Source organism: Xenia sp. Carnegie-2017, unplaced genomic scaffold (genome assembly GCF_021976095.1).
Source record: "Xenia sp. Carnegie-2017 unplaced genomic scaffold, XeniaSp_v1 HiC_scaffold_18, whole genome shotgun sequence".
NCBI lineage: Eukaryota > Metazoa > Cnidaria > Anthozoa > Malacalcyonacea > Xeniidae > Xenia > Xenia sp. Carnegie-2017.
This window is the reverse complement of record NW_025813480.1, coordinates 593528-619725: the sequence shown is the minus strand read 5'-3', so window position 1 is coordinate 619725 and position 26198 is coordinate 593528. Positions and strand designations below refer to the sequence as shown.

The following is a 26198-nucleotide window of genomic DNA, read 5'->3' as shown; positions in this document are numbered from 1 at the left end:
ACAATAAATGTGCAGCTTAAAAAAATCTAAAAAATGTTCTCCAAATGGAATTGTAGCCATACATATGTATTAAAAGCAACCTAAATTAGGAACATACAATTGTAACTGTAACACGTTTATCAAAAATTAATTTATTTCTATTTAAATTTATAGGCTGACACTATATGACGATAAAATCGAGGTACAGAAAAAAATTGAGGTAAAATCATTATCACTACCAAATACCAATATTTAATTAAATGCAAATAAAACATTGAGCTGTAGTTGGACTTCTTGTTCTACTTCAAGAACATACCATAATGTCAGACTCTTTTTTGTAAAGAACTTTATCAACTGTTGCATCTGATGCGTTATATGACTCTGGAGCTATCCAATTTTTAGCTCCTCTCTGTATGCTTTGATGAGTCACAGCTCCATCGCATAAAATATGACTAATACCAAAGTCAGCAATTAAAAAATTTCCTTGTACATCTCGAAGAACGTTTGATGGTCTCAAATCCCGATGAAGAATAGGACGATCACCGCTGTGAAGGTGAGCTAGACCATTTAAGATCTGAATAAGAATTTTAGGGACGACTTTTAGAAGATCTTGCAAAGAAGAAGATTCCACATAATCCTCTAACGATTCTTCACACAAATCTAATATCATGTACAAATATTCTTCGTCAAGGTTCTCTTCTAAATGCCAAATATTCACAACATAATTTGATCGCTTTGCATTAAGCTCATTCAAAGTTTCCTTTTCTCGATTTGCATAGTCTTTGCCGCTATCTTTGCGTATTCGCTTTACTGCTTTTCCATAACCATCATTTCCCAGGGCAAGGTAAACACGGGTTCCATCACTTCCCTTGCCAAGCAAATACTCCTTTTTGAAAATTACACGCAATTCACTGAGCAGTGTAACTTTTTCTGGATGTTTGCGTCCATATTCCTCCATCTTTTTAAACTTTTCCTGATGCATTATTGATTTATCAAAACATTTCCATGGTTCACGCAACAATTCTTGAACTTAAAGGAGAAGTACAAATCAGGAGAGATTAAAGGACTGATAAATTCATGCAATAAATTCATCAATTCACAGTTTTATTGTTTTGGCAATATCACATAACATATAACATTGTTGTGTTTTTCTCTGGATGAGAAAACACGGATGTTTTTACTTTGATATGGAAATAACATTTAACTCAATAAAACCAGTGGCGGATCTAGGGTACGTCAAAATAAATTGCTGCAGCTTATGCTTGGATATATTTCCATTTCCAAATACATGGAGGAAGGTCCATTGATAAAGTTTAATTTTTTGAAATTCAAATTCAATAGTTTTGGTTTGAATATATTTTGAATTTAAAATTGAGCATCTATAATTCATTTTGACTAACGCTAGATCTGCTATTCTAGATTGAGCAATTCTGCAATGGATAAAACACACATCCTTATTACATTAACATAAATTATGAAATTTACTATGTGAATGTTATGACCAAAAATCCTCTTAAAATAAATTGAATTTACTCAATGATCTCTACAAATGTTTACAAAGCAACGATCCCTTCAATAACGGACTTTGTTTAAACTGGGAGCAATAAGAAATAGTTAAAATGGTTGCTTACGACATGCTGCACTTTACGTTCAGACACGATCATTTTTATGCATGTAATGAAAAGAATTTTTTATTCTTAATTAATAGTCATTAAAAAATTTTAAAAATTGAAAAAATTTACATAGCATTTTTCAACTCGAGCAATTCAGAGCAGTAAAAAAAATTAATCACAATCCTTTACGAAATTGAAAATAATTCGTTATACCAACCTTCCAAACGTTGTTTTCCCTCTTCTGCATTATGAAAAATAAATAATAAAATAATATTAAAATATTATATAGTTAAGTGACAAGCAACTAGAGCATTTTTTGTTTTATTTATAACACAACAAAACAATTTAATGGGCTCTTTATCATGAACTATGAACAATGTTAATGTATGGGCTTCTTTTAAGATTTGGTCGCAACATAATACCACACCGACTATAAATATAAGAAAATATAAAAATTACAGAACCATAAATTACAATTTTCCATTATAAAAAGTATTTTTGATTGGTTTTTCTCTTCACCAATAACATGTTTGTTTCTGTATTCATTACGAGGAAAATATCCATTGGTCAAGATATTGGTCGTCACATAAGTAATGATGTAATATGTGGAAACAAATAAAAGTATTTTTATATATAGCTATCATTATACTTTTAAGGTTATTGTAGACAAACACATAGTTTGCACAATCAATTTTGAAAACAAAAATTTTATTATCGTCGTGTGCAAGCGCAATAGCAAAAAATAATTTAGTTGCAACACAGTGAAAGTTGAGAACGCTTTGATTTATTAAGAATGTTGTATGTTTATAAACACGGATATATAACCAAACCTTCACAAACGTATCCTTCTTCCACACTCTTTTCTGCATTAAGACAACCATCATTAATCCCTAGCACAAAGTTTATATTTATGTTTTGCATTCGATTCACAGTTGAGTATCTCACCGTCGTAAAATGGGGACAGTATAGGAATGAGTAAACCTTTTAAAATTTATTATTTTGCACCATTATAACGGAAGTAGTCAAAAATAGCAATGATAGAATGATAAAAATAGCAACGAAGAATGATTTTTCTATAAAATAAAAATTTTGTTACCTGATGAAGGCATTGCATAGCTGTCTTTCAAACTGTCATTAACATTCAATTGACATTCAGAAAGTTCCTTTATTTTCGAAGCTGGAACAATGCAAATAAATAACATTACCAAATGATAATATAATACAATACACAGCTTTCTTCAGTGGCGTAGCTAACTCGATGATGACATAATAATATTCACTATACATGTTTTGCAAGATAAAGTTCTTTTGAAATTATTTATTTCTTAGGGATGATAACACACATTTATGAATATAAGCTCGCCTCCCCAATTTATTGAGCTGGCTACTCCGCTTATTTATAAATCCTGATTCACATTTTCACACTTTTCAAAAATAATATCGTCCTTTGACTTATTAGGAGGTCCATTTATTGAAGGCGAGAAGCTACAATTGTATTTACACTAACAAATTAATGAGTGGTGATATTATCAAAACCACTAATAACGTAAAAAGGTTGGAAAGGAGCAGTTCTATATCTTTGTCAAAGAAAGTTTTACCGACCAGAGCATACCAGTTGCAGATACTCTGAAAAAAATAAACTGACAGCATTCAGCATTCCCATGTATCAAAAGAATCATTTCATACTCTGACGCCAAAGTGGCGGTTTTGAAGAAGTAAGAGAATGAGCAGAGGTTGTTTTTTGTTTATGCTGAAAGGATGATGATGGTAGAAGCATTGCATGGTGTTGATGAAAGAGTCAAATTATGAGGAAATGAATTTACAGAAAGACATTATAAGACTTGCAGTGGCGTAGCTAGACCGCAAATTTGTTCATCCTACGTAAATTTTACACCATTATTATTATTCATTTCTTGTGAAAGTTATTGTTTTACAGTGAGTGAATAAATTAAAATTTACATAGCATTAACAAAGTTGTTGGCTGGTTATATGCCACTGGAGGTTTGTGGATGACCAATACATTTTAGCTGGGAGGAAAAAATTATGCAGAGTATCTCAGATAGATTGGGTGATGTATCAGAAGAATATGGTATGAGCATAAATATAAAGACGACAAAAGTTACTGCAGTTTCCAAACAATTTGGCGGCAATCTTGATGATAGTTTTGAATGAAGAATTACGCCTGTAAAACATATTTGTTATTTGGGTTCCTTGATAACTGATAATTACAAGAGATAAAAATGAAAAGAAAAATTGCAAAATCAGCTTTCAACAAGAGGAAAATACTCACATGAGGTATACATAGGAAAAAGAAAAATTGAATCATCAAAACAGTTGTTTGGTGTTTGTAGTATTTTTTTGGATCATAGTCATGAAAAGCGAGCTATAGATATGAAAAAGATAGAGGCACTGATGATGCGAATCACCGGAATTATGGAGAGTAGACTGAATAAAAAGGAAAACAACAGAAATGGTGTTGCTGTTTTAGATGAAAAAAGAGAGATGTTGGATAGAAATACCATAGAATTAAAAAGAGGTAGAATTGACACAACTTTCGCAGTAATAAATTGTTGAAATAAATGGCCGAGGAAAGAGTGTATAGCAACAAACCTAAGGAAAGAAAAATAATAGGAATGCTAAGTAATTGGAAAGAGTACAAATATGTAAAAGTGAAAAGAAAACCTGAGAAGTGAGAGACCTGGAGAAGATAAATGCTTAAATAGAGCTCTCGGTACATAAATAACTTGACGGCGACAAAAATTATTGTCGTCAATGCTTTATTTATAAACATTTGTAAGTATTATACTAGATGATAAACTAACCTTCATCATCATCGTTACTATCTGCAATGTATAAAAAATCACATTATTATTACATTTACGCATCACACGTCAAATTGAATATCTTATTGTTAAAAATTGTGTCTAAATAGAGACGAAAAGCCTTTTAAATAAATTGACTTTGCTCCAATACAGTTGATACAAACAGCAAACAGGAATTAACAACGACAAAAATCCATCCCAAAATAACGTCAATTCATACGTCAGTTGTCAATTTGTATATCAGTTGTATACATCTACTTTGAAAACTCAATGATATTTCAAGAATGAAAATCAAGACCAGTATATTTTCAGTCAGTGCTGTGGGTGAATGACTCTTTTTACTTCTTGTTAGGGACGAATAACCTAGCTAATCACAGACAACAATGTTTTAAACAAATTTTCCAGCCTTTATATGTCAATTTCCAAATGTCAACATTAAAAACTAATATTTAGTGCGAAGAGGACATGTTCTAATTGAAATTATTCTTCTTAAATGTGGCTGCATAGAAACAGAAAACACACTTAAAATTAGTTTCTTTTCAATACAGTAAAATGTAAACGGACATAAACAAACAAAGTAATGGGCATTAATGTTCATGATACGACTACGTTTCACGCATGGAGAATCTACAGCCATTGTTTGAATTTTGCATGGGTAAACAAGCTGAGAGAAAAAAACTGGAGTTTGAAAGTAACACTTTTCAAATACATTGAACATAAGCAGACATAAACAACCATATAAACATTATTACTACTAGTTTTTGCATGACTATACCGACCTTTACGATGTCGATTCTTTTTTATTGCAGTATTTAAAAAATATATCTTAAAAACAACGTTATGTTAAATTTACACGTGGCAGTTAACTGATCAATTACGCATTTCTTTTCATTAGATAAAAAGTCGGAGACTTGTAGAAGAGCAAAAACAGATTATTTTAATTTTGCTTAAGTAAACCAAGACGTAGGGAAATACAAAATATAACGCCAACGCATCAATCGTTTTCAGTTTCAGGAGTGTAAATTAAATAATTAATTTGCCGTCAATGTAATGAATAATTGATAATTGCTGAACACAACACAATAAAATAATTCATTCAATCGTAAAAATTTTTATTCTGAAGGTTTCGGATAAAAATAGCAATCTGTCACAACGCTGACATTTTGAAAACAACGCTTGTGATTTTTTTAACGACTCACACCATTATCTAAGTCACAAAGAGCATTTTCGTAAAGAACATTTTTTGGCATGCATTTTAATTTTTTGCTGCCCACATCGCCTTCGCATCCTTTTAACGATCTTATGCAAATATTCAGGTGTAACGATCTTATGTAAATATGCAGTACAGTACTATGCAAAAGTTTTAGCTCACCTCTTAAAATGTGAAAATTTAGTAGTAATGTTGTATTTTAGAAATTCAGTAAAGAAACTAGTAATTGTGTATGTAGAATGTAGAATTACATGTATAATTTACGTTGATAATAAGAGGCTAGGAAGTAAAGAAAAGACTGTTACTTACCAGCTTCCGATTTAGAAGGCACAGCACTTTTGGCAACGTTAACATCTTCAAATAATGTAACAATGCAATAATATGATAACATAATACAAAACATCGCATGCAGCAAAATTAAGGTAATATTTGGTGAGCTATTCCACAATATTTTCTCACTTCATTACCTCTCATTTTACTTTCGTCATCACTTTCTAAAGACGTGATATTTGGAAAAACACCCCCTCGTTTTGTATGTTGCTCTGAAGAGAATAAGACAAGAACATTAGTGCGAAGAAAAGAGTTCCAAGCTCCATTAATAAATATCAACAAGTCGTATTACTCATTGTACGAGAAGATGAAGATTGATCTACTTTTTCAAGTTCATCATTATGGGAAACTAAAACATAAATTAGATTTCAAAGTTGACAGGAGTCATAAAATAGTTAGCACCAATAGCTGCGGATAGAGCTGTGGATTCACAATGAAATAAAATGCACTCTCTTCTATTGCACAACAAACTAAATATAAAAAAAAAACAGTATAATTACATTGAAACACAGCAAACTAACTGCTTGAAAATGCATTTTAAAAAAGTACCTAAGCAATTCAATCTAACTATAAAACATAATCACAGACTGGCTTGTCATACTCATGATGTGGCTAACTTTTTCTAAACAATCAACAGTGATTTTTTTAAAACTTATTCTAAAGCTTAAAGAGAGGTGTTTGATTTTTAGTCGCTGAAAATGTTAAGAATTGTACTTTAAAAGACATCCATGTTTTGGTCATATATTTAGGAACGCAAAAAGAGACTGTATGGGTTACACGAACTCAGGCTATGCCTTAGAATAATGACATTTTAAACTTACGCTCCAATGTTTAGTATGACGAGAAAAGTGCGTGAATATGAATGGCTAAATTATGATAAACTTCTGTAAAGCCATGCAAAAGTCATGATATTGTTGTATCCCATGAAGTAAATAATAGCTTGAACGACGCTATATGATACGTGATATTTATTTCTGTGCAGTACAATTATACAGGGTGTCACACTACCGAAACCATCTTTTGCTAGAGTATAAATGACCTAGCAATGAAGAATTCATTGTATAAATTTGTGGTGCTTTTTGAGAACTCACTATTTTGTGTTTTTGGCCAGCCCACTGTGTGAGATTTTCAATACCTTGCGTAAGTTTTGTTAGACATATATTTACAAAATTATTATTATAGTTGTAAAATTATAATCTTTCACTTCCTAAAGAGGCTTTTATAAATCTTATATAAATGTCTCATACATTTTATGTTCGTCAACTATGTTCATTTGAAATTAATTGTCTCTTACGGATAATAACACGCATTTATGACGAATAAAATCATGCAGAATATCTTAGATGGACTGGGTGATGTATCAGAAGAGTATGCTATGAGCACAAATATAAAGACGACAGAAGTTACTGCAGTTTCCAAACAATTTGGTGGCAATCTTGATATAGTTTTGAATGAAGAATTACGCCGGTAAAACATATTTGTTATTTGGGTTCCTTGATAACAGATAATTACAAGAGATAAAAATGAAAAGAGATATGGCAAAATCAGCTTTCAACAAAAGAAAAGTACTCACAAAAGGTATACGTAAAAAAAAGAAAAATTGAATCATTAAAACAGTTGTTTGGTGTATGTAGCATCGTTTTTGGATCATAGTCATGAAGAGCAAGCGATAAATATAAGAAAGATAGAAGCACTAGTGATGTGAATCTCGGGAAGAATGGAGAGTAGGCTGAATAGAAAGGAAAACAATAGAAGTGATGTTGATGTTGTAGATGAAAAAAGAGAGATGTTGGGTAGAAATACCATAGAATTAAAAAGAGGTAGAATTGACACATCTTTCGCAGTAATAACGTGTTGAAATAAGTGGCCGAGGAAAGAGTTTATAGCAACAAACCGAAGGAAAGAAAAAGAATTGGAATGCTAAGTAACTTGAAAGAGAACAAATATGCCATCTTCAAAAGAAAACCTGAGAATTGAGACACCTGGAGAAGATAAATGCTTAAATAGATCTGTCGGTACATAAATAACTTGACGGCGATAAAAACTATTGTCATTAATGCGTAATTTATAAACATTTGTAAGTATTATATTACATGATAAACTAACCTTCATCATCATCGTTACTATCTGCAATGTATAAAAAAATCACATTATTATCACATTTAAGCATTACACTTCAAATTCAATATCTTATATTTTAAAATTATGACTAAATAGAGACGAAAAGCCTCTTAAATGAATTGATTTTGCTCGAAGACAGTTAATAATAACAGCAAACGGGAATTAACAACCACACAAATCCATCCCAAAACAACGTCAATTCATACATCAGTTGTCAATTTGTATATCAGTTGTATACATCTACTTTGAAAACTCAGTGATATTTCAAGAGTGAAAATCAAGACCAGTATATTTTCAATCAGTGTCATGTGTGAATGACTCTTTTTACTTCTTTTTAGGGACAAATAAACCTGTTGCTGTAACCGAGCTAATCACAGACAACAATGTTTTAAACAAATTTTTCAGCATTTATATGTCAATTTCCAAATGTCAACATTAGAAACTAATATTTAGTGCAAAGAGGACATGTTATATTTGAAATTATTATTCTTAAATGTGGCTGCATAGAAATAGAAAATACGCTTAAAATTAGTTTCTTTTCAACACAGCAAAATGTAAACAGGCATAAACAAACAAAGTAATCATTATCGTAAGTAAAGTTCATGACCTTTGCGACGTCGTCTTTCTTTCTTTTCTGCATTAAGAAAAAATAAAGAACATGAAAACAAACAATATAACACACAATTTTTCATGATTTGAAATTTACAAATTTTTACCCAGGTTAAGTAATTACATGTTTGTAGACGTTAGTAGATAATTCAGGTTGTTGCAGACTGTTGGTGCTAGCTTTAGCTGATGTTTCGACACTCTTTGCAAAAGATTGGCATGATGGAAAAAAAAAGCATAAGCACCGGGTCCCTGGTATCGGAAAGCAGATATCGGAAAGCAAATATCGAGTGGAGGGTACCTTGTACCAGATGGCAGTTTATTCGTATAAATTAATCTTTGTGCGAAAATAATGCATGCCCAATTGCTATTTAAGATGTGCCTAATTCAAGAAGAATTCCATAGAAGTAGCATTGTGTCTTTGCCACACATTGTGATTGCTTGCGCAATGAAAATAAATATTTGCAGGTTCGCTTTGAGAATTCCGTGAAATGACCACTCTTGCGGTAAGAAAAAAAAGAAGTAACAGTTGTTGCATTGCTTGCTTTTCTTTCTTGGCTAACATTTTTTCTAGTGTTTTCGGTATTCCAAATGTTCTTGCTTTCAAGTAGTAAATTCCTTCTGCATTTTGCTTTGATTTTGAAAGGAAGCTAAGAAAGTATTTTGTTATGTTTATCGTCAAAGGAGAAAATTACGTGTGCACAAATGGAGGAAGCAACGTATCGAGGACAAAATATCAGAATATTCAGTCAGTATATTCAGCTTTTTATGCATGCAAACACAAATTTCAATTCGCAATGCTTCCAATGTTATACAAAACAACATTAACAAAAGAATATTTTTTTGTTAAAAACGGTGAAAGCTTCGGACATTAAAACTTTTAAGACTTACAATTAAATTCGTTAAGTTTCTTCCCTGAATCGCCGTTTTTTTTTACCACAACAAGTTCAATACGCCTTTTTGATAAAGCGTTTATACGGTATTATATTATACTGCTAAATAGTACCAGTCTTCTCTGGCATTACCCCGCTACATGTTACCCAGTACTTGCTACTTGGTACCTGATATCACACCCGCATTCTTGACTCTGCCGCAGTGGTATTGAGAATCAAGTGAAAAGAAAATGTTCGTGTAAATGCTAATAAATCTGATAATAATAAAAAATGATACATGAAATGAAAGCGTTCATGGATTTCTGCATCTCATCATTTTTCTAATAGAAGTATAGAACCTGCTGTGGGTTGAAGACCCTTCAACATCTTTAGAATCATGATATAAGAATACAAGATTCTTCCTGTGATTGGTTAATCCCTCTTTTACTACTTAATTTATTCATACATTGTAAATACTTATATCCTTTTTGTAATCTTATACCACACTTATACTACCATTCTAAAGTTGTCGAGCGCTGTGACGAAACGTCAATAAAATTCTCTCTTTTCATATTTCTGACTACAATGGCAATTTATATTTTTGCAATAAGTTGGGCATTAATGTTCATGATACGACTACGTTTCACGCATGGAGAATCTACAGCCACTGTTTGAATTTTGCATGGGTAAACAAGCCGAGAGAAAAAAACCGGAGTTTGAAAGTAACACTTTTCAAATACATTGAACATAAGCAGACATAAACAACCATATAAACATTAAATGAGATATGATCTTCGCACTTAGCTGGACAATTTAAGCAATCGTCTCAGGACCTGAAAAAATCAGGTGACTCAACGGGATCGGGTGACTCGAAGATCATATCTCATTTAATTTCAAACACCGCACTGCATAAAAAACATTCATATAAACATTATTACTACTAGTTTTTGCATGACTGTACCGACCTTTACGATGTCGATTCTTTTTTATTGCAGTATTAAAAAATATATCTTAAAAACGACGTTATGTTAAATTTACACGTGGCAGTTAACTGATCAATTTCGCATTTCTTTTCATTAGATAAAAAGTCGGAGACTTGTGGAAGAGCAAACACAGATTATTTTAATTTTGCTTAAGTAAACAAAGTGGTAGGGAAATACAAAATATAACACCAACGCATCAATCGTTTTCAGTTTCAGGAGTGTAAATTAAATAATCAATTTGCCGTCAATGTAATGAATAATTGATATTTGCTGAACACAACACAATAATTAAATGAGATATGATCTTGGCACTTAGCTGGACAATTTAAGCAATCGTCTCAGGACCTGAAAAAATCAGGTGACTCAACGGGATTCGAACCCATGACCTCTGCGGTGCCGTTGCAGTGCTCTGACCACTGAGCTATGAAGTCACACAGTGGTGAGCAGGTCAATATTGTTGGGCTCATGTTTTCTCGTGAAATGAATGTCATATGAATGTTTTTGTGCAGTGCGGTGTTTGAAATTAAATGAGATATGATCTTCGCACTTAGCTGGACAATTTAAGCAATCGTCTCAGGACCTGAAAAATCAGGTGACTCAGCAGGATTCGAACCCATGACCTCTGCGGTGCCGGTGTAGTGCTCTGACCACTGAGCTATGAAGTCACACAGTGGTGAGCAGGTCAATATTGTTGGGCTCATGTTTTCTCGTGAAATGAATGTCATATGAATGTTTTTGTGCAGTGCGGTGTTTGAAATTAAATGAGATATGATCTTCGCACTTAGCTGGACAATTTAAGCAATCGTCTCAGGACCTGAAAAAATCAGGTGACTCAACGAGAATCGAACCCATGACCTCTGCGGTGCCGGTGCAGTGCTCTGACCACTGAGCTATGAAGTCACACAGTGGTGAGCAGGTCAATATTGTTGGGCTCATGAGTTCGAATCCCGTTGAGTCACCTGGGTCCTGAGACATTGCTTAATTGTCCAGCTAAATGCGAAATCATATCTAATTTCAAACACCATGCAACATTTTTGAGAAAACATGAGCCCAACATATGACCTGCTCACCACTGTGTGACTTCATAGCTCAGTGCACTAGCAGAGGTCATGGGTTCGAATCCTTGAGTCACCTGATTTTTCAGGTCCTGAGACGATTGCTTAAATTGTCCAGCTAAGTAAGATCATATCTCATTTAATTTCAAACACCGCACTGCACTCATTCATATTCATTTCACGAGAAAACATGAGCCCAACAATATTGACCTGCTCACCACTGTGTGACTTCATAGCTCAGTGGTCAGAGCACTGCACCGGCACCGCAGAGGTCATGGGTTCGAATCCCGTTGAGTCACCTGATTTTTTCAGGTCCTGAGACGATTGCTTAAATTGTCCAGCTAAGTGCGAAGATCATATCTCATTTAATTTCAAACACCGCACTGCACAAAAACATTCATACAACACAATAAAATAATTCATTCAATGATAAGAATTTTTTATTCTGAAGGTTTCGGATAAAAATAGCAATCTGTCACAACGCTGACATTTTGAAAACAACGCTTGTGATTTTTTTAACGACTCACACCATTATCTAAGTCACAAAGAGCATTTTCATAAAGAACATTTTTTGGCATGCATTTTAATTTTTTGCTGCCCACTTCACCTTCTCATCCTTTTAACGATCTTATTCAATTATTCAGGTGTAACGATCTTATGTAAATATGCAGTACAGTACTATGCAAAAGTTTTAGGTCACCTCTTAAAATGTGAAAAATTTAGTAGTAATGTTGTATTTTAGAAATTCAGTAAAGAAACTAGTAATTGTGTATGTAGAATGTAGAATTACATGTATAATTTACGTTGATAATATGAGGCTAGGAAGTAAAGAAAAGACTGTTACTTACCAGCTTCCGATTTAGAAGGCACAGCACTTTTGGCAACGTTAACATCTTCAAATGCTGGAACAATGCAATTATATGATAACATAATTACAAAACATCACATGCAGCAAGACTAAGGTAATATTTGGTGAGCTATTCCACAATATTTTCTCACTTCATTACCTCTCATTTTACTTTCGTCATCACTTTCTAAAGACGTGATATTGGGCAAAACACCCCCTCGCTTTGTATGTTGCTCTGAAGAGACTAAGACAAGAACATTAGTGCAAAGAAAAGAGTTCCAAGTTCCATTAATAAATATCAACAAGTCGTATTACTCATTGTACGAGAAGATGAAGATTGATCTACTTTTTCAAGTTCATCATTATGGGAAACTAAAACATAAATTAGATTTCAAAGTTGACAGGAGTCATAAAATAGTTAGCACCAATAGCTGCGGATAGAGCTGTGGATTCACAATGAAATAAAATGCACTCTCTTCTATTGCACAACAAACTAAATATAAAAAAAACCAGTATAATTACATTGAAACACAGCAAAGTAACTGCTTGAAAATGCATTTTAATAAGTACCTAAGTAATTCAATCTAACTATAAAACATAATCACAGACTGGCTTGTCATGCTCATGATGTGGCTAACTTTTTTCTAACAGTCATCAGTGGTTTTTTTAAAACTTATTCTATAGCTTAAAGAGAGGTCTTTGATTTTTAGTCGCTGAAAACTTTAAGAATTGTACCTTAAAAGACATCCATGTTTTGGTCATATATTTAGGAACGCAAAAAGAGACTGTATGGGTTACACGAACTCAGGCTATGCCTTAGAATAATGACATTTTAAACTTACGCTCCAATGTTTAGTATGACGAGAAAAGTGCGTGAATATGAATGGCTAAATTATGATAAACTTCTGTAAAGCCATGCAAAAGTCATGATATTGTTGTATCCCATGAAGTAAATAATAGCTTGGACGACGCTATATGATACGTGATATTTATTTCTGTGCAGTACAATTATACAGGGTGTCACACTACCGAAACCATCTTTTGCTAGAGTATAAATGACCTAGCAATGAAGAATTCATTGTATAAATTTGTGGTGCTTTTTGAGAATTCACTATTTTGTGTTTTTGGCCAGCCCACTGTGTGAGATTTTCAATACCTTGCGTAAGTTTTGTTAGACATATATTTACACAATTATTATTATAGTTGTAAAATTATAATCTTTCACTTCCTAAAGAGGCTTTTAAAAATCTTATATAAATGTCTCATACATTGTATGTTCGTCAAATATGAATCATTTGAATTGTGTTGAAGAAAGGCTGTTAAATGTACGCATTGCGTAACTGTTTTTCTTCAATGATCACTCTTATACACTTTACTGTAAAATTTACAGTGTAAATATGAGCTGAGAGACAAGCAGGAAACAGAACGACAATGAAGAATGATTTTTCTGAAAAATAACAATTTTGTTACCTGATGAAGGCATTGCATCGCTGTCTTCAAAACCGCGATTATCATTCATATGACCTACAGAAGTTTCTGTTATTTTTGAAGCTAGAACAATGCAAAAAAAAAACATTACCAAATGATAATATAATACAATACACAGCTTTCTTAAGGGGCGCAGCTAACTCGATGATGACATAATAATATTCATTATACATGTTTTGCAAGATCAAGTTCGTTTGAAATTAATTGTTTCTTACGGATAATAACACGCATTTATGACGAAAAAAATTATGCAGAATATCTTAGATAGACTGGGTGACGTATCAGAAGAATATGGTATGAGCATAAATATAAAGACGACAAAAGTTACTGCAGTTTCCAAACAATTTGATGGCAATCTTGATATAGTTTTGAATGAAGAATTACGCCTGTAAAACATATTTGTTATTTGGGTTCCTTGATAACAGATAATTACAAGAGATAAAAATGAAAAGAGATATGGCAAAATCAGCTTTCAACAAAAGGAAAGTACTCACAAAAGGTATACGTAGAAAATAGAAAAATTGAATCATCAAAACAGTTGTTTAGTGTTTGTAGTATTTTTTTGGATCATAGTCATGAAAAGCGAAAGAAGTATATGAGAAAAATAGAGGCACTTGTGATGTGAATCTCGGGAAGAATGGAGAGAAGGCTGAATAGAAAGGAAAACAATAAAAGTGATGTTCATGGTGTAGATGAAAAAAGAGAGATGTTGGGTAGAAATACCATAGAATTAAAAAGAGGTAGAATTGACACATCTTTCGCAGTAATAACGTGTTGAAATAAGTGGCCGAGGAAAGAGTTTATAGCAACAAACCGAAGGAAAGAAAAAGAATTGGAATGCTAAGTAACTTGAAAGAGAACAAATATGCCATCTTCAAAAGAAAACCTGAGAATTGAGACACCTGGAGAAGACAAATGCTTAAATAGATCTGTCGGTACATAAATAACTTGACGGCGATAAAAACTATTGTCATTAATGCGTTATTTATAAACATTTGTAAGTATTATACTACATGATAAACTAACTTTCATCATCATCGTTACTATCTGCAATGTATAAAAAAATCACATTATTATCACATTTAAGAATTACACTTCAAATTCAATATCTTATATTTTAAAATTGTGACTAAATAGAGACGAAAAGCCTCTTAAATGAATTGACTTTGCTCGAAGACAGTTGATAATAACAGCAAACGGGAATTAACAACCACACAAATCCATCCCAAAACAACGTCAATTCATACATCAGTTGTCAATTTGTATATCAGTCGTATACATCTACTTTGAAAACTCAGTGATATTTAAAAGGTGAAAATGAAGACCAGTATATTTTCAATCAGTGTCATGTGTGAATGACTCTTTTTACTTCTTTTTAGGGACAAATAAACCTGTTGTTGTAACCGAGCTAATCACAAAATATTGCATGCCCAATTGCTATCTAAGATGTGCCTAATTTAAGAAGAATTGAATACAGCCGCCCATAGAAGTAGCATTGTGTCTTTGTCACACATTGTGATTAATTGTGCAAGGAAAATAAATATTTGCAGGTTCGCTTTGAGAATTCCGTGGAATTACCACTTTTGCGGTAAGAAAAAAAAGAAGTAGCAGTTGTTGCATTGCTTGCTTTTTACTTTTCTTTCTTGGAAAACCCTAACATTTTTTTTAGTGTTTTTGGTATTCCAAATGTTCTTGCTTTCAAGTAGTACATTCCTCCTGCATTTTGTGTTGTAAATTGTCATGTTATGTTATGTAGAGTGTGACTGTGTCATATTTTTGATACTAAGATATAACGGATATTATGTTTATGTAAAATGTTAAGTCATACATTACTAGACAAATACGTATATAGTTATTAAACTGTGGTTTCAGTGGAAATCCTGTACGTAAATTCAAAGTACTTAGGAACACTTTTTCTACCCAATGTGGCATTGCGGTAGGATATAGGTAATGACGGTACTCTATAAACGGAATGGCGTAGTGCAAGTCATGCAAACGCCCAAAAATTACATCCTAATAATTATAATATAAATAAGAGCTTGCAAGCGTTGGTTCGGGAGTTCGGAAAAGTTGTAGTTGTTGGTGTATGAACTGGTCATACAAAATTGATGAATTAGAGTTGTATTGCAGAAGGCAATAAATTTCGAAAACGCATTTGTAGGATTGACGGTTGTCCGTAATCTTAACGAGATCAATTTAATCATTCCGTATCGCGAAGAACCAACGCTTGGAACGGAAAATCGTGCACAACACTGTAAATATCTTATTGAAGTGTCAAAATTATATATTCAAAATACAGTCCCATCGTTAGTGTGAAGTTTTAGAACAGTGAACCAGCACTTCGCGCAGATTGTGCGAAATTTTGCTTTGATTTTGAAAAGAAGCTAAGAAAGTATTTTGTTGTGTTTACCGTCAAAGGGGAAAATTACGTGTGCACAAATGAAGGAAGCAACGTATCGAAGACAAAATATCAGAATATTCAGTCAGTATATTCAGCTTTTTATGCATGCAAACACAAATTTCAATTCGCAATGCTTCCAATGTTATACAAAACAACATAAACAAAAGAATTTTTTTTGTTAAAAACGGTAAAAGCTTCGGACAATATAACTTTTAAGACTTACAATTAAATTTGTTAAGTTTCTTCATTGAATCGCCGTTTTTTTTACCACAACAAGTTCAATACGCCTTTTTGATACAGCGTTTATCCGGTATTATATTATACTGCTAAATAGTACCAGTCTTCTCTGGCATTACCCCGCTATATGTTACCCAGTACTTGCTACTTGGTACCTGGTATCACACCCGCATTCTTGACTCTGCCGCAGTGATATTGAGAATCAAGTGAAAAGAAAATGTTCGTGTAAATGCTAATAAATCTGATAATAATAAAAAATGATACGTGAAATGAAAGCGTTCATGGATTTCTGCATCGCATCATTTTGCCCAATAGAAGTATAGAATATTTTGTGGGTTGAGCGCCCCTCAGTGAAAGGTTAGCACAACCCATTTATAGTTTGTCTTGCCAAAATTTCTCTTTTGATGCAGCTCTAGCTTACACTGTCTACATTTTGAATCTTCTGTCATGAATTTCAGGAAATCTTATTTTCTACATGTTTTCAGATATTCCACGACAAAAACTCACAATACAATTACAGATCCAGACAACTAAACTGCTTGCCTGAAATTTCTTCCTCACTTCTCTATGAAGATAACAGCTATATAAGGTTGTCAAAACGTCATTCAAAATTTAACACCAACAGTCTTTCTCAGATTTGCACTAACCTGAACAATTTACATCTGCAATTTACATCTTAATATAACGATGTTCAAAAGTTCAAACCAATTACTTTAGCTCAAAAAAGAAGCTATTCAGATTGTACACACAATACATATTTCCTGTACACACAATACAATGAAGTAAGAACCAGATAACAAATACGGCTAACCTGACGTTTACTCCTCATTTGACTCTGAAGATGACTACCGCTAAGGTTGTCGAAACGTCAGTCAACAACAACGAAAACAGTCCTTCTCACGACTATACCAACCTGGGTAATTTACATTTACAAACGTGTAACGATACTCCCGGGTTCAAACCATTTACTTTATTACGATCATTTGGACGACAAAGCGAACAACTTGCTAACGATTACATACGTTTTGTAAGAAACGTCAGACGCATACGCCAACAAATCTGGTTCAACCACCGCTGCAAGGATTTTGGTCTCGTTCCGGCAGGACTTAGTATTAAGTCCTCGTTGAACACACAAGAGACTATTTATATTGTACACACAATACAATGAAGTAAGAACCAGATAACAAATACGGCTAACCTGACATTTACTCCTCATTTGACTCTGAAGATGACTACCGCTAAGGTTGTCGAAACGTCAGTCAACAACAACAAAAATAGTCCTTCTCAGGACTATACCAACCTGGACGATCTACATTCACATACATGTATCAAAAAAGTTGAGTTATTTTGAGACGAAAAAAACTATCTTATAAAAGCAGTTTAGCGGGCTCTTCAATTTGAAGCATGAATTGAAGAATAAAATGTTCATAAATATAAACAAGAACTACATTGATAGTATTAATGTACTACATGACCATACTAACTTGCAAAATATTGACAACACATTCCTGCAATGAAGAAAAAACCAATTATTTTCATATTTGCAAATGACAAGTTGACTAATTCAAAGACGCGTGAACATGAATAATGTTGGCATGTTGCATGACCACACTGACCTGGAAAACAGCATCCTGCATGTAGAATACAGAGGCGCCGGAAGCAATTTAGGGCTACGGGGGCAGAATTTTAAAAAAGGGCACTTTCATTTTGAGACGCTTAAACATATGAATACACACAGTCTTTCAATACAAAGTATAACGTATTTTCAATAGCATAATCTGTAACTTTTAATGCGAAGAGCGTGCATCATGCATATTATGTATTACATATTACGTTATAGGCAAAAAATATATAAAAAAATACGTCAGTTGCGTATACGAGCACAACTCAACTGAATTATCTATTTTAACGTTAACAGATTTGGTATAGTATAGATATATATTATTAATATCTTCCAAAGTAACTACGGCGACGCTCATTTGCCGTTACAAACGCTATGTCCACGAATGTTTGCTATAGCAGCAAACATTCTGTTGTATAGGCTGTTCTCTGACATGTTGGATCTGAGCCATGATTTGATGTGACGCATCACGCTAAAACTTCTCTCTGCTGTAGCTGAACTAATTGGAACGGACATGTAAAATTTCAATAGTTAATGCACTTCAGACAGACATTTCTTGGTGCTATTTCTTTCGTTAAATATTCTGCAAAGTATCGAGAGGCTCGTGACTTCCTTGATGGGTAAAGACTGTTCTGCATTGAAAAGCTTTAGTACAACTGGTAGTTCACCTAGTTGAACCACCAATGAGTCCTTATCGATAACTGAAGGTAAATGTCCTAATTTTGGACGAATTTCATCTAGGGGAATTGTTTTATTCACTGCTGCAAGAAGACATGACTCTATCACTTCAAGAATTTTCAAATTCTCTTGGTGAAAACGTCTCTGCTCTGCATCTACGACAGAATCAACAGCTTCATAATAAAGACGCAAAAGTTCTGTTCTAGTGTCCATTGCTCTTGCTGATGAAGGCGCATTGGAATGAGTGAGATAATCAGACAGGTGTCGAGGAGTTGACCTTCTTCTCTTCGATTCTTGCGTAACTAGCGTTTCATCTTCATCTTGTAAGTCGCCGACAATCTTTTTTGCATGATCGTAAAGACGTTGAAACTCTTCTTCTGACCGCAGCTCTTTAAGACGCACTTCAAGCTTCTTAATGCTGTAAACTGACTGTTCTGCGGTGAGTGATGCACATTGTAATTGCTTCGAAATATTTTCCAGTAAATTTGCAAGTTCATGCATAGCTACCAGTTGAAACATCTGTCGTATTGATTTGGTTTTCTCACGCAATCCATTTGATCTTGAACGACGCTCGGGCTTTACGCTTGGGTCTTTTGAAAGATGCTTCAAAGTTGCCTGTAGGTCCGGGGTTTTTTTTAACAGCACTGCAGCTGCGGATGCTCTTGTTGTCCATCTTGTTCGAGATAGGTTTTAAGCTCAGAATAATTGGAGAAATTTCCGAATCTTGGGCGATTTCTTTCTGTATGTTCTCAAAAAGGAGGACGCGTTTAGGACTCATGCAAACTAGAACATACAATTCTTAACAAAGATCTTGTGCATCAGCAATTAACGGAGACAAAGCTGTGGCATCTTTAAACACAAGCTCGTTGCAGTGTGCCAAACAATGGATATGAATAATATTTTCGCCAAAATGTTCTTTCAGAAGTTCAGCGAGTCGTACCATGGATGATGCTTCATCAAAAGCCGTGGCAACAAGTTTATCTGCATCCATACTGCATCGTAGCAGTATGTCTTCTATATACTTTAGCAAAGCATCTGATGTTAGGCCTTCGTCACATGAAAATATACCGACGAAGTCTTCGAAAGTCTCGTAACTATCATTACAATGACGGATGGAAATGACAACTGCTCCACTTTCGAAATATCACTTGCTTCGTCACTTATAACAAAATAGAAAATGCTTAAATTAATTTTTTTGACCAATCTTCGTCTGGCTTCTAGTACGATTAGACATTCTTGCTCATTGAGGATCTCGTGCGAAAAATATAGATTTTCACTCATTATCAGATGCAAACCACTATTATTGCGAGCTTTATCCTTATTAAACTGAAAAACGTTCGATTCTTCATCATTATGACCCCGAATTGGAAGTCCTTGCCTCAAAAGGGTTTTCACAGTATTCAAATGAGCTATCAAACCAGTCCGTCTAAGGTATTGCTGCTTTTGACGTAGATCATCTATCTGGCTTGCCACATCAGGTCGCTTCTTTGTCGATTCTTTTGAAGCATGTCAATGATTCTCGCTACGCTCGTGGTCTTCTAGTCTTTCTTTGCCTTTTTTCCAGTTTTGAAAACCAGCTGCTCAGTCATAGTAGATGAATGGCGAGGCATCGTAAGGTTGCTTGAACAAAGTACATACTCCACAAAATGCTGCCTTTTTTCCTCTGTGATATCATAACCACTTATGATCATCAAACCACTCCTTTTGAAAATATCTACCTTTATTTTCGCTCATACGCTTCACGTTTGGTGTAAAATACAGGCCAGAATTCGTCGCTTTAATCCAAGGGTCAACTTCTTGACTTGACTGCTGAGTGAATGAAGAGGTTTCCTTTTCTCTAGCATCAGTACTTCTGTAGTCGGTTGTGCTTATGGTACAGTCAGGATTATCATCGACAGCAGCAGATGTCTCAGATTGCGTAACAAAAGAAAGTTTGGTTTGACCACGTACTTTTGAAGCTTCCAAGAGCTGCTTTTTAGCAAGACTTTGTAGGCGACTCGCTTTTGGCATTTCAAATTCTCAATACTACGAAAATGGAAAATACACACTATACTTTCTCGTGCATTCCATTTATAAACATTTACTTAACTGTTTTGTCACTATTTAGTATTGTGCATTGTTGAGTTGATTAGTTGAGCACGATTTTATCCCGTGCTAACAAGACGAATGAATATTAAACAATTTTTTAATTGTTCTTATTGTGTACTATTACAAATTTACAAGCAGTATTTTAGACTTTTTAGACTTGATTATATAATTACATTTATTCAACTTACGTATTACACCTCTCATCTATAATTCAAACGCTATCTTGATTACCACAAAATCATTTTCATAAACATGACAACATCACTATCTTTATTCTTTGTTTTGAAACAGTGCTTCCACTCTACATGTTTGTTTTTCCTACAATATCTACGTTTTGAAAGTTTTCAATGAAAATCCCATAGAACGTGGAATTGTTTTTTCCGCTTATCTTAACACCTTCCCTTCCGAGATCAAAGCGTATTACCCGGAAAAAAATCAGATGCAAGAAGTGAGTGTTTGAAATTGCTATATGGTGGCAAAGGGCACAGCGCTGCACCCGCTGCCCCCGTGGTTCCGGCGCCACTGGTAGAATAGAAAAAAATGCGTTAATTTCATATCTACACATAACATATATAGTTCAAAGAAATAAAACCTATAAAAGTAACTTTTCTCAAATCTTTTCTTTTCAGAGGAAAGCAAATGTATCTTTCCTATTTTAAAACTATTTGTTGCACTTAGTTATGCATATTATAAGCATTTGTCATTAGTATTTCAAGATCATACTAACCTACAAATCGAAAGCAGGATCCTGGAATTAAAAAGAAACTTTATATAATGCACAAAATCGTTAAATTTACTATCTTGTTGTCAGAGGCGTAACTAGAACGTTAATTGGGGGTGTGTATATTCATATATTCAGTTGTGCCCTACTGATTTCTTTTGAAATTCAAATCACTTTCAAAAGAAATCAGTAGGGCACAACGGAGTATATGAATATGCAACCCCAAATAACGTTCTAGTTGGGCCACTGCTTGTTGTTAAACATTGTGACCATATTAAGACGAAACGCTTTCTATAATCTACTAAGCTCAAATACAATGCATACAAACTGGCATAAATAGTCATAAAAATTTATCAATGGTAAGAATTTTTTATTCTGAAGTTTTCGGATAATTAATGAACATTCTATAATAACTAAATGGTCTTGCAGAGGGAAGCAAATGTATCTTTCCTATTTTAAAACTATTTGTTGCACTTAGTTATGCATATTATAAGCATTTTCCATTAGTATGTCAAAATCATACTAACCTAGAAATCCAAAGCAGGATCCTGCAATTAAAAAAAAACTTTATATAATGCACAAAATCGTTAAATTTACTATCTTGTTGTTAAAAAATTGTGACCATATTAAGACAAAAAGCTTTCTAAAATTAACTAAGCTCAAATCCAAGCATACAAACTGGCATAAACAGTCATAAAAATTTATCAATGGTACGACTAAAAGTACACGACTGTACTAACCTTTACGAGCTCGCCTTTCCTCCAGATTATCTGCAAGGTAAAAAAACAATAAAAACAATGTTGATGGAATGTAGTGAAACGTGCATATAATTTCTAATAGTAATGAGCTTTTGGCTGCCTTTAGGCTATAATGGGTTATGAAAATAAAAAACGAGCTGTATCACTACAAATATATAAATAACATAAAGTAAATTAAAATAAGTAACGTTTACATTTATTGATTATAGACCCCTTAGATGGAATAAAACAACACATTTCAAAAGAATGTGAAAAAAGGAACAGAATAGAATGGAATTCTAGAAGAGTTTGAAAATATAAGAAAAAGCCATAGAATGTTAACTGCAAATTTGCACTAAAACCAATGAAAACAAATTTTATATTTACTTTCATACATGACAAGTTAACTGATTTAACAACCTTTTCTGCGATATGAACGCATATTTAAACAATCATTTTGATTTCACTATGATAAATGTTGATCATGTACAATACGATATTGAACTAGCATGTTTTCAACAATTTCAAAATGTAACTGAGAATACACACTCCAAAAAACCTCATCTTGCAAACTCAAGATTCAGGTTATAAAAGCAAAAGAAAAGATTTAAAACAATATTTCGACTTTATTTCAGAAACATGATCAAGCCAAGTGATAATGTTGAAATAAAAGTTGAAATATTGCTTTAAATCTTGTTTCTTGCTAACATAACTCAAATCTTGAGTTTACAAGATGATGTTTTTTGGAATGTGTTTTCTCCGTTACTTTTACAGATAATTGTGGAGCTTTGAGAAACGTTACCTTCTGACTCTTCGGCATCACATTCTGATAAGGGAAAACTTGGACCATTGGCATCACTTTCCAAAAAGGAGGAATCTTTAATGTCACTTCCTGAAAAACCCCAAAATGTTGACGTCTGAATGATGTTTATCTTACCATGTTTTCTATTAACATAATAGTGGAGGCACTGAGATGAAAAACTCTATAATACAGCCTCTGTGGAGAGTTCGTAGATTTGAGTAGAGTAACGAGAGTCTTAAACGTTACCTTTTGGAGAGCATCTGCCTTGATCCATGTGAATGGCATGCAAAAATGATCAAAACTAAAAAAATCTGTAATCATAAGATTTATGTATTAAGACGGTACGACAATTGTTCAAAAAGCAAAAAATTAAAAGAGTGCAAAATCTCATTGTGAGACACGATACCATAAACATGATCTAAAAATTCTAAAATATTAAAATGATGTGCAACCATTCCCCATGGAGGGAGTGAAAGAATAATGGAGTTTTCGCCACGTTGAATGACACTTGCTTTGTAAAAACGTTTGTAAATAAAGAAAATAGTAGGCGTGCGTGGCGGGATGCTAGGGGTGCTGCAACACCCCAATTTTGAGCAAAAGGGGTAACGTCGGGCAATTTTTACCCAAAAGTCGGGCAATATTTGGTCTTTTGTGGAGAAAACAATAAGCAAATTAATCACTTTAATTAACAAAATTAATTTTAACAAGCAAATAGGAAGAAATTTTATTTCTGGGCAAATTCTCTTTGACCTTTTCCTTTGCTTCTTTTATTTGAACAATGCCGTCGGATAAAAACATTTGCGCGTAGCTTAAATGTGTAAAAAAATTATTTTTATTTAAACCATGTTTAGGATGCAGTAACATCAAGGCTTTAAAATTTACCTGGCAATATTTGCCATCCTTCATTACGTCTTTCTTGCTTTCACATTTAAATTTAATTAAATATATATTAGTAAAATAAGTTTCCAGTTTAACGTCGTATGACAACAGAAAACTGCCAAGACAATTATTCAAAACAGGTGTATTAAAAAAAGTGCTTATGTTTTTCCGCTTTATATGAACTATTTTTATATCGTTAAATTTTAACGGAATGACAATGTCATTAGGAAAAACGTAAAAGGGAAAACAATCTTTTATCGAAATAATATTGTCTTTAATTTATTAAGTGTTTGAACTTTAAAGCATCAATTTTCTTCTGCGTCATAAATTTTCTGTGTCATGTGCTAATTCTATTTTTTGGTAAAAGAACTACATTCCATCTCTAATCCCTTTTTCAGGAAACTGTCATGCAAACTTTGTAAAGGTCTCTTTAAAGTTTGAGGCCAAGGTGATAATGAACATTTAAAAGGGTGAAATGCCTTATGTTGCACAGAAATGCAAAAACATCAAAATTGAAAGCATGGAGAAATTTACAAATTGTACGCCATACTTATATTTCCCACGTGTTATCATGTGGTAAGTCTTTAATAATCAGTTAACGAATTCGCACTGATCTCATTTGTATGATGTTTGACTAATGAATTAATGGTCACACAATAAATTATTTGACAAATCTTCTAGTAAGCTTTTAACCATCCACGGACTTCCATGCATTATTTGCAATAAATTATACCTTTTTTTCGTTCTTACATGCTTTGTGCAAGATCTCCAACCAGTTAGAAATGAGTAGCAATCGGTGACCTTTAAGCTTATGATAAATGGACAAAATATTTTATCCACAAATAGCTAAGTATGCATGGTACGATGTCAGTAAAAGTTAAAGTACGTATTTAAGCAATGAATACACAAACATGAAGTTTTAGACAGCAATCCAGGCATAGAGTGTTTTTTACATCAATAAAATTCACGTCGGGCAGTTTTCGTTTTCGTCGGGCAAGAAAACGCATTTTGCCCAGCACGCGAATGAAGAAAATCTTTTGTTTAAATAATCTAAAATGGCAGCCATTCATGACATGACTTGAATAAAAATAAAGCACATTCATCAAAAATCTTACACTATCATAGCTATTTTAGTTAACGCTTTACAAAAATACCAGTAATGTAAATTTTTTTCAATGATAAAACGCACAAACTTATCTTTAATTTAAATAAAGTTAAATGCAACGCTTTACAGCATCATCAAACAGTCATCATTGACCACGTTTTTATTTTATTCATAAAATGAAATTTGAAAGATTATATAACACTACTTTGTCTTTAATGATGCAAATAAGTTGATACATTCGTAAAAATATATATCACTACATTTATCTACGTTCCCTGAAGGCAATGTGACTAAATGGATATATTAGGATCAGGGAAATAACTTCTTTTGGTAGTTAAATTGAGTTAAAGACATTTGCATTATATTTGATACGACAAAAATTTTATGGCAAAAATTCGTGACTTCGCACCAGAAGTGACGTAAAAGAGAAAACGCAGTTCTACACTTTCTAAACGTTGTCTTTGATTATTCGCTCAAATGATGTGGTCAAAGTACACACATATGTGGCATCTTTTTTAGGGTGATTTTTTAAGAGCAGTTGCTACAACATCATTATTCACTATTCTTGGGTTGCAAGTTACGTCATAACCGCCATGTTGGATGATTTTAACAAAGAATTTTCCTAATTTACAATGCAAATTTCATCCAGCATGGCGAGCAATCTATTGTTTTCTTACTCCCACGGGGGATGGTCGCAACCCACCAATAATGAAAGCTATATCTTTAATTTACGAGTTCTCCATTTAACGTCGCATGCAATACGAAGTCATCTACTTCTTGGGCCGAAACTTCTGGAGGGTATTGAGGGGGGGAGGGGGGAAAGAATTATTATCTCCCAAAATATTTCCAATTTTTCTTCTAGTCGGGCAAGTTACATGAATTTCTCTTGCAAATTTTTGAAAAGGAGATAGTAACATGTTGTTCCTGTGTTCCATAATTTTAAAAAATACATCGGGTAGGGTTTTGTACTTGTACGTATCAAATCTGATTACAACCATTAACA

At 33.4% G+C, this 26198-nt stretch overlaps 1 protein-coding gene across 9 annotated transcripts in view; it reads right to left on the bottom strand.

The window, feature by feature from the left end:
- The window catches only part of LOC124437873 (serine/threonine-protein kinase/endoribonuclease IRE2-like), a 29868-nt gene that overhangs the window by 1006 nt on the left and 2664 nt on the right, over positions 1–26198 (bottom strand). Inside the window, exons 2-22 of one of the 9 annotated variants that reach the window (XM_046987823.1) lie at positions 23458–23522; positions 23212–23301; positions 22413–22442; positions 22200–22220; positions 21679–21699; positions 18049–18072; positions 14953–14973; positions 13909–13989; positions 12754–12810; positions 12599–12682; positions 12440–12493; positions 8683–8709; positions 8061–8081; positions 6247–6303; positions 6092–6166; positions 5934–5978; positions 4415–4435; positions 2689–2769; positions 2423–2482; positions 1810–1833; positions 296–1008 (exon numbers count right to left, since the gene is read on the bottom strand). In XM_046987823.1, coding sequence (XP_046843779.1) covers positions 296–1008; positions 1810–1833; positions 2423–2482; positions 2689–2769; positions 4415–4435; positions 5934–5978; positions 6092–6166; positions 6247–6303; positions 8061–8081; positions 8683–8709; positions 12440–12493; positions 12599–12682; positions 12754–12810; positions 13909–13989; positions 14953–14973; positions 18049–18072; positions 21679–21699; positions 22200–22220; positions 22413–22442; positions 23212–23301; positions 23458–23485 — 1635 coding nt within the window. In that variant the 5' untranslated portion in view covers positions 23486–23522. The remainder of the gene's footprint in view (positions 1–295; positions 1009–1809; positions 1834–2422; positions 2483–2688; positions 2770–4414; positions 4436–5933; positions 5979–6091; positions 6167–6246; positions 6304–8060; positions 8082–8682; positions 8710–12439; positions 12494–12598; positions 12683–12753; positions 12811–13908; positions 13990–14952; positions 14974–18048; positions 18073–21678; positions 21700–22199; positions 22221–22412; positions 22443–23211; positions 23302–23457; positions 23523–26198) is intronic. The other 8 variants (XM_046987826.1, XM_046987825.1, XM_046987824.1 and 5 more) reach the window with 8 other exon arrangements.